A 9,645-nucleotide genomic window follows, 5' to 3' on the forward strand; every position below is an offset into this window, starting at 1 on the left:
TTTATATATAAGCACTCGAAACAATTAATGGTATTTGACTTTGACAAAGGGTTCATTACGTTTCTTTGAGTTTCTAAAAATATTCAAGGATATGGAAATAGTTTGCCTAATCTACTTTGGTCAACTTGACCAATGAATTAACTTGAGATAATAGTATATATATACTTGTATAATTTGTTGGGTTGCATATTTATAGCGGATAAATTATGCTGTCCGTACTATTAAGTGTAATTGAATTAAGATTAAACAAGACAGTTTGGCCGAGTGGTCTAAGGCGCCAGATTTAGGCTCTGGTCCGAAAGGGCGTGGGTTCAAATCCCACAGCTGTCAAATTAATTTTTAAGACCATCTATAAATTGTTAATTGTGTATATTACTCATTTTTTTCTCCTTTTATATATAGCGGTATAACATCCATATATTTTAGATATGTCTCCTGTTATTACAATTAAAGTTATGCCATCTTTTTCTTATTTTGAGAGAAGGACTATAATGTTTCTTATGCTGAAGATGGCTTGAGCATTTTACCTAATTAATTTTTACCGAGTTTGTTTTTAATCATACATCTTTGATAAACTTACAACTTCAATTACTGACAGCTCCTACACCCGATGCTATTACATTACACCTGATGCTACATCTTTGATAAACTTATTACTCTGCTTCTCATATTATGTCACTCTCTATGTGCACACAAATCTCTTTTCATATCTGTAACTTGAACCACATGCAGATGACAACGGTCGAAGCTTGTCCGTATAACAGTTTATCTTGATTCGATAATATTTATATCGTCTGTCTCAAAGTTTAGTTTATTTCAGTCACCATTTTATGTTGGCTATAGAAAGGAAAAAAATAAAAACCCCTTAGAAATGAAAAATTGCTTTTAGGCATCTTTTCATGTAAACTTTTAGGCATCTAGCCGTTCAAAAAAAAAAAAAAAAAAAAAAATCTTTTCATGTAAACTATATTTACTTGGCTTAGGTGCATAGGGCTGCATTTGATTATTCTGGAAGAATGTCATTATCTTTATCTGATATGTGAGAGGTGAATTTTTATTTGTTTTGGCTGTTTCTTATCCATACGTTTCGCACTATACATCGTTGTCGCGTCCTTATTTTCATACATATCTTGCCACTAGATACTAAATGCTGAATGCTGCAACTAAAGGCGTCAATTTAACCTATTTATTAATGCATGTGTTGGTTTGAATTGTGTAATATCTCTTATGGGTTACCCGTACAAGTGAGTAAAAATACTTACCCTCATCGGATAACCTGAAGAGGGAAAACGTGATATGTTTATTGTTAAGAAATTATTGCGCACGATGTTCATATTTGATCCTCATCCGTAAAAAAACAGCCTTCATTTCTCATAATAGAGCTCGATCATAGTTATAGCTAATCGCATACAATATTAAGTTATCTCTTTACATAAATATAAATATAAATATATATAATAATATTGCAGGAACAATCCGTTTGACTTATGAAAAGTCAAATGCACAGAGGAATTCTTCGATCATGAGGTGACGTGGCACACCGAACTACGCTGAGAAAAACCTCTTCGTCACATGGAATGCTGAGTCTGGAATCATTAGTGAAGTCGTATTCTTCTCGAGCTTGATCCAACAATGCGCTGAACAAAGGGTGTTTTAGTAATTTCACCTTGATCACAAACCTCCTCTGATTTTTCCCTACATAAACTACCGTATGACCTTTCGGGACATCTCGTGGGATCGAAGCTTCGTCATCTTCGTGCATGCATGATGATGGCCAATTGAATGCCCATTGACAACACTTATCACAACTTGCAGATGAAGGTACAATTCCTCCATCATTCATCTTCTTCCACTTTTTAACCCATGATTTCATAGCCATCCCATTCGTCATCTTAGTTATGTATGAAGGTGTATATATATATATAGTAGATATGTGTGTATATAGTTCTGTGTGTGAAGTAGAGTGAGATCTTGTATTGTTAGTTTGGAGGTAGGAGTGATCATATATAGCTAGTGTTTTGTGATTGAATATCTCAGAGCTTATTGGCACATTTAATGTGATCCTATATATATATATATATATATATATATATATATATATATATATATATATATATATATATATATATATTTAATCAAGAAAGAAGCACTTTTTTGGGTGAAGGGGGAAGTAACTTTTTTTCGTTTTTTTCGAATTTTTTTTTCAGGTATCAAGATCACATGAAAATATGAACATTTAAAAAAGACACTTTGTGATGAATGTTATTATTTTGACGGTAAAACGCTCGAAGAAAAAAATGAAAACATTCAATGCATCGAATGTTTTGATTCTGAGTATTTTTTAAGGGATTAGATATTAGGGGTTAAAAATTAGGGTTTACCTATTAGGGTTTAGAAATTAGGGTTTTGGGTTTAGAAATTAAGGTTTAGGGTTCAGACATTAGGGTTTAGATTGAATATTTTAACACGAACGGTTTAGAGTTTAGGGTTTAGGATTTTGGGTTTAGAGAGCGATTTTGATCAGTTAACGGTCGGTTTTTTAAAAAACACGGTTAAAGGTCGATTGGTTGAACCTTTAAAAATAAAGGAATGAAAAAGGAAGGGGGACAAAGGAAATGAAAAAAAGTTGTACGAATATAATGAATTTTTTTCTTTTTGCAAATTACCAAATTACCTATGAAGTTGGAGTTACTGTGAACAATGACATGTTCATGGCTTTTAGTAACACTTCTAATTTTAATATAGAATATATAAATATAAATGTGTATTTAGAGAGAGAGGGAAATGGGTAGCTCAATGGGGATATGTGAAAGGGTGATAGAGTTGGAAGTTTATGTGGTTATGATCTTATGTTGCAATACTGTACTTTGAATATGCATTCATGGGGGTATTGAGATTATTATATTTCAGTCATATATGATTACAAGAGGACTCTTGTTTCACAAATAAGTTATTTTCTAACAGACATTCACATGTATGCATATTATTTTAGGATATCTTTAAGTGGTAGTAACATGTAAGAATTAAAAGTGTGTGAAATTGCACTTTGTCCAAGAATCTTAAGCCATGCCCTCGATACTTTTCTTCTATCTATCCACTTCCAACTTGTGTGGGTCTAACTTTGTAAATTGGCTTCTTCTTTTATAGCAATTCTTGAAATATACATCCTTGAAATGTCTTAAAACAACAGGTAAAAAGTTAGAAAAAATAGGGATGTTCACTTTTAGAAGCAGTCTTTTTGCCAACATGTAAATTATTATAGGATAGCCTAGTGATTGAGGTTCGATCATCACTAGAAGCATATCTTGGGCGGCCAGTGAAACGGTCAGAAACAGTCATGAATTAATTCGGTTATGCCTTGTACATGAGAGTAAAAATTAAGTTACTCCTAGAATATTCTGAACAGAAAAACCCTTATCCGTTACTTGTTTATCCTTTTTCCACAAAACTGATGTTAGACTTGTTTGACTATTAACATTACTTGATTAAGTTAGTATCGGTGGGCCATCGAGTAATTGATCACTTGATACTCCATTTATATAGATTTAGGCTGTAAAGTAGATTTGGCTATGTGTCTGGAGTCAATGGATTGATGTAGTTCAAAGATTGTGGTTTAGGAGGGGTCTTTGAAAATGAGTTAAGGATTGACTCATAGCTATCTAATCTTAAAATGGCTTTTGTGAATCACATATAGTGTTAGTGGAAACAAATGGTAGGATCATCACTTTTGTTTATTTTTTATTGAGAGCTTTTCATGGTGCTCGTCCCATTTGGCTTAAACTGAGTCATACCTTTCACTTTCTAAAAAAAGTCTACTTATATGGATCCAACTTTAAGAATTTAAAAAAACCTTTTTGTATAGTATTTGTCAACTGTTTTACTATTTTATATACGTATCAGTTCATTTAAAACACCAAAATGGTTAAAATAGATACAAGCTCATGGAGTCATGGTCAGTTCTAAGTCGCTTTACTGTGTCAACTGTTATCTTCTTACTAATCCTCTGTTAGTAGCTTATATATAATATAGCCCATAACGTTTTTCATCAATTATGTTTTCTTCTTCTGTCATTTATAAGTTTTAATGGTTTCTTCTTCTGTCATTTATAAGTTTTAATGGCGGAGGCGGATCAAAATCGAGGGGGTCTTAAATGAACTAATTTTAAATATTTTAATGGCTCAGACCATAAAATCACTATTTTTTATATAATTTACATAAATAGTCGTGTCACATCCTCTACATTCGCCCAAGAATGTTATATCATTAGTGTTTTTTAAAATCAAAACGCCAATCATCGTATTTTTATATTTCATATATAATAAAAAAAAAAACCCCGATTTTTTTTTTGTTAAATCTTTTTTTTTTTTTTTTTTTTTTTTTGCAGCGTTGAAGATGATTGTTATTGCCCAAAAAAAGTTGTCTGCCCAAGTTCTGCTAAATCCTTAGGCAAAGCAAGCCACGATGTAAAGAAAAAAAACACGTTACGGAAAAAGAACATACAGTCAAGCAATACACAATATCAGTTCAACTTCGAGCAACAATTGAGAGAAAAAAAAATACTTTTTATATCTATGTTAAATGTGTTCAGATCCAGTTTAAGCGTTTGTGCTTCTCCCGCTTTAAATGTGGGAGAATGTTAACGCATACCTTTATATGTCATTATGCACTGGTTATTTGGTATTATTCATCATTAGCATAGGTAATTAGTGTGTAATAACCAAACGTGACCATGCTCCACACACTAGTTTCTTGTTTAATTTTGCTTCACACTACAACCAAAATAGTCTAGGTTGGTCTAGTTATGTTAAGTGGCCAAACCTAACTTTACGATCAAAGATTTAGGAATGTGTAACGGGTATCTATAGCATCTTGATATATGATTGTCACCAATATGTTAGCTGAAATGACGATCTTTTGGGATAACCGTAAATTCTAGGATTCAGAGAACCATAATTTTACAAATGTCATGAAGAGGGTAGTTGCAAAATTAAATACGTAACATTTTGTGCTTGTTTTGGCCTTTCACAGACGCACTATCTTTTACACGTATGATACGGAAACGAAAGATGTACAAACCCGTACCGAACTTCCACTTTCTAAATAAATATTCACTTTAGTGTTGTACTATAAGTACAGCTTTATATACTACTACTAACAATAGATAAGATCATAATGATTAAATTAAATAAGAATTACTTGTCGCACCCCAATTCAAAAGTGTGCTCCTTTTAACAGAGAGTGATAACAAATGCTCATTTGATCCACAAATTTCACTCTTGGATTTGTTGCTTTTTCACGGACGGGGGAACAATATTACAAATGGCTAGTTATACAAACCATTTGATAGTTAACACATCACATGTCATATGACGTGGCGTTGAGCTAGCAATCCAGTTCTTCATGTTTAAAAGACAATTTGATAATAGTGAAAAGACAATCTAATCTTTGTATTGAACAATATGGTTTTTTATACAAATTGAATTGGATTACATGTTTACAAGCTAGTGGTGTTTTATACACAAATAAGATAACAGCTAATTCTACATTGGGAAGGATTCAATTTACTTTTAGAACCCCCAAATACAACTGAGGAAACTATTCTGACTTTGCTGTTATTTGACCCGTTTTGTTGGAATCTAGCTGACCATGTGACATGCCTCCATAACGGGAAATGATGAACATAGTTTTCTGATCCCTAAAAGTCAAATTACCAAAATAGGTAACTTGACTTCTTTGTTTTTGTTCTTGTATTCTAACACTTCCCCCCAAATTGAATAGTGGGATTTCCAATGTTCAACTTGTGGAGAACTTCACTTAAGAGTCTGTCGTTGATGGATTTAGTAAGTATGTCGGCTAACTGATCTTCTGATCTAATTGATGGAAGTGAAATGATTTCGTCATCTAGCTTTTCTCTAATAAAATGTCGATCGATTTCAACATGTTTGGTACGATCATGTTGAACAGGATTTTCTAAGATGGCGATTGCTGCTTCATTATCGCAGAAGATTTGAATTGCTTCTTTTGTTGGGAAACCAATCCCTGTCAGCAGTTTTTTTTACCCATAGGGCTTCGACTATTCCTTTTGCTATACCTCTAAATTCTGACTCGACACTTGAAAGTGACTGATGTTTCGCGAGGTGTATATAAAATACTATTAAATTTTACAAGAAAATACTATTAAATACGATACAATTTTACACAAGATATTTATTTATTTATAGAATGGATATACTTAAACCTTGCTACAACACTTATAGGCAGTGTACCTAATCGTACAGTAGTGTAGTTTTTAGTAAGTCCGGTTCGTTCCACAGGGAAAATCTTTAAACAAAGCTTAACGCTATATTAGTTTACTTTTATAAAAATACAAATATATATATAAGTAATATTATTATTATAAAGGGGGGTTTTTACCGTTTAATGACCGGTTTGTCGATTTTAAAACTTTAGTTGCAGTTAAAACCAAATGTAAAATAATAAATACAAGACTTAATTTAAAGCGTAAAGTAAATAACAATAATGAAATTTCGATTAATAAAAATGCGATAAAATAAACTTGCGATAATTAAAAAGTATAATAATTAAAAGTGCAAATAAATACAATAACAATAAAAATGCGATAATTAGAAGTGCAATTAAATATAAAATAAAGGAAATTAAATATGAAATAAAAGAATTATGCTTATTTAAACTTCCGTAATCATGATGTTTGACGTGTTGATTTTAGTTTTATGCCCATGGGTTAATTGTCCTTTGTCCTGGATTATTTAATATGTCCGTCTGGTTTTTGTCCATAACAGTCCATCAGTCATAAATATAAAGTGCGAGTGTCCTCGTCAAATTATCCTTATACCCGAAGTTAAATATTCCAACTAATTGGGGACTTAAACTGTAACAAGATTTTAATACTTTGTTTAATAATTATACCAGGATGTCGACTGAGTGTAACCCAAGGTTTTAATATTTTGTTATCAATTATACCAAGTGTCGTTGTACATAATTTCACCCCTGTTTTAATTATTCTAGTGGCTATTAATCCATTCCCGTGTCCGGTTAAATGAACGATTATTCGTACATATAAATACCCCGCCCATCGTGTCCGATCGAGTGTATATGGTAATATATAAATACGTCGAATTATAAGTTTGTATATTAAATTAACAAGGTATTGTTTAGTTAATATAAAACCCATTAATAACCCATAGTCTAATTTCCACAAGTGTCGTTCTTTTATCCAAACCCAAATTATGGTACAAAGCCCAATTACCCAATTTTAGTAATTAGCCCAACATCATGATTACTTCGGATTAAATAAGCATAATAATAACTTAGCTACGAGACATTAATATAAAAAGGTTGAACATAACTTACAATGATTAAAAATAGCGTAGCGTTTCACGGACAGAATTTCGACTTACACCCTTACAATATTCGCTAACAAACCCTTATTATTAGTTAGGATTAAAATTAAAATTAAAATTAAAATTAAAATATAAATTATATATATATATTTTACGTATATAGATAGAGAGAATGATATATGATGATAAATGCTCAGAATTCGGTTGGCTTTATAGGGACTTTCAAAACTTGGGGCTCCGCGACTCGCGGCATTTTTGGCCTTCAAACTCCGCGAGTCGCGGAGAATGAAATTACAGCTCAGTCCAGTTTGGAGTCTTTCTTGCCGACGGTTTTTATTATTTATTATAATATATAAATAATTATAAGAATTATTTAAATATTATATTATATTTATGTGCATAGTTGACTTGTAATTTTTAGTCCGTTGCGTCGAGCGTTGAGAGTTGACTCTGGTCCCGGTTCCGGATTTTCGAACGTCCTTGCGTACAATTTAATATTTTGTACTTTGCGTTTTGAATCTTGTACTCTTGTAATTTCGAGACGTTTCTTATCAATAATTGGAACCTCTTTGATTGTCTTTTGTACTTTTGAGCTTTTTGGTCGTTTGCGTCTTCAATTCGTCGAATCAGTCTTTTGTCTTCACCTTTTATTATTTAAACGAATATCACTTGTAAATAGAACAATTGCAACTAAAAGCTTGTCTTTCTTGAGGAATAATGCTATGAAATATATGTTCGTTTTTAGCATTATCAGTGACACAACCTTTTGTTTCTTACTTCTCCATACCACTAGATTACCTCCGACGAGTGTGAAGAAACCGGATGTAGATTTTCTATCTCATTTTTCTCCAGCCCAACTTGCATCGGTGTATATCTGAGTCTTTAGGTGACCATTTCCTTTAAATACAACTCCATGATCGGCTGTTTTCTTTAAGTATATGATGATTCTTATTACGGCTTCCATATGATGAACCTGAGGTTGATGCATGAACTGACTCACAACTCCTACTGTATGTGCTATATCTGGTTGAGTATGTGCGAGGTAGATGAGTTTTCCCACCATCCTTTGATATTGCCCTTTATCAATAAGATCCTCTTCATCTTCCATATACAGCTTTTGATTCGGAATCATAGGGGTACCCGCAGGTTTGCAATCAATCATACCTGTTTCTGCAAGAAAATCAAGAACGTATTTCTTTTGACAGATAAATATTCCCTGTTGGGATCTTAATACTTCAATCTCCAAGAAATATTTGAGGTTGCCTAAATCTTTCATTCCAAATTCCTTAAATAAGTTTCACTTAAAGTTAGAAATCTCCTTTTTATCATTTCATGTAATAATCATATCATCAACATAAATGATTAAGCATGTAATTAAGTTTTCCTTTCGTTTAAAAAAGAGTGTATGATCCGAGTTGCTTTGTTTAAAATCATATTTTTTTTCATAAATAGTGTGAATCTCCCAAACCAAGCTCGTGGGGATTGTTTTAACCCATATAAAGATTTCTTAAGTCGACAAGCTTCCCCATTTTTGAAGTTGTCGGAGAACCCTGGAGGAGCTTCCATATAGACTTCTTCTTTTAGTTCACCATGTAGAAAGACATTTTTCACATCAAATTGATGAAGTGGCCAATCATCATTTGCAGCAACTGAGAACAGGACCCTGATGGTATCAATATTTGCAACTGGTGAGAAGGTCTGGGAATAATCGATCCCATATGTTTGAGTATATCCCTTAGCAACAAGTCGGGCTTTGTATCTTTCAATGGTACCATCTGGTTTGTATTTTATTGTAAACACCCATCGATTCCCTACTAGTTTTTTTCCTTGAGGGATGACACATTTTTCCCAAGTGTTACTTTTCTTGAGTGCTTCCATTTCTTTTTCCATGGCCTTCTTCCATTTCTCAGATTTCATGGTTTGGTCAACATTTGTTGGAATTTTTTCATAGTATAAAGCAGAGTTGAATTTTTGTGCTTCACTGGATAAGATTCCTTGTGCAATATTAGCTATATGATACCTTGATTTTTGAGCTTCTTTTTCTGGAGAATATCTCTTGGGTGGTACTCCTCTGTTGGTTTTTTGTGGTAAAACATATCTTTCTGTGTTTTCAGCGGAAGTTGAACTGTTTTGTTCTCCTTGTTCATTACTCGAGGAAGTTTCATTTTGATCAATGGTTGACACCCGATTTGGTTCAGGTGACCTAATGAATTTCAGGTGAATTCCTAGGATTTTACGTTCAATGGTAATGAACGTATTGAAAATAGGGTTTTCAGAAAACAAA

The 9,645-nt window shown here is 32.6% G+C and overlaps 1 protein-coding gene and 1 non-coding gene across 2 annotated transcripts; one reads left to right on the top strand and one right to left on the bottom strand.

The window, feature by feature from the left end:
- The first annotated feature begins 250 nt into the window (after nucleotides 1-250).
- TRNAL-UAG (transfer RNA leucine (anticodon UAG)) lies at nucleotides 251-330 on the top strand. The gene has a single exon. It is a non-coding gene; the product is annotated as a tRNA-Leu (tRNA).
- A 1,034-nt stretch (nucleotides 331-1,364) lies between these two features.
- Nucleotides 1,365-2,039, bottom strand: LOC139844288 (protein SMALL AUXIN UP-REGULATED RNA 12-like). Its single transcript, XM_071834502.1, has one exon. It carries the CDS (start codon nucleotides 1,889-1,891, stop codon nucleotides 1,496-1,498), a length of 396 nt encoding a protein of 131 aa, XP_071690603.1. The 5' UTR covers nucleotides 1,892-2,039; the 3' UTR covers nucleotides 1,365-1,495.
- Nucleotides 2,040-9,645: the final 7,606 nt, after the last annotated feature.

Source organism: Rutidosis leptorrhynchoides, chromosome 4, assembly GCF_046630445.1.
Source record: "Rutidosis leptorrhynchoides isolate AG116_Rl617_1_P2 chromosome 4, CSIRO_AGI_Rlap_v1, whole genome shotgun sequence".
NCBI classification, from domain to species: domain Eukaryota; kingdom Viridiplantae; phylum Streptophyta; class Magnoliopsida; order Asterales; family Asteraceae; genus Rutidosis; species Rutidosis leptorrhynchoides.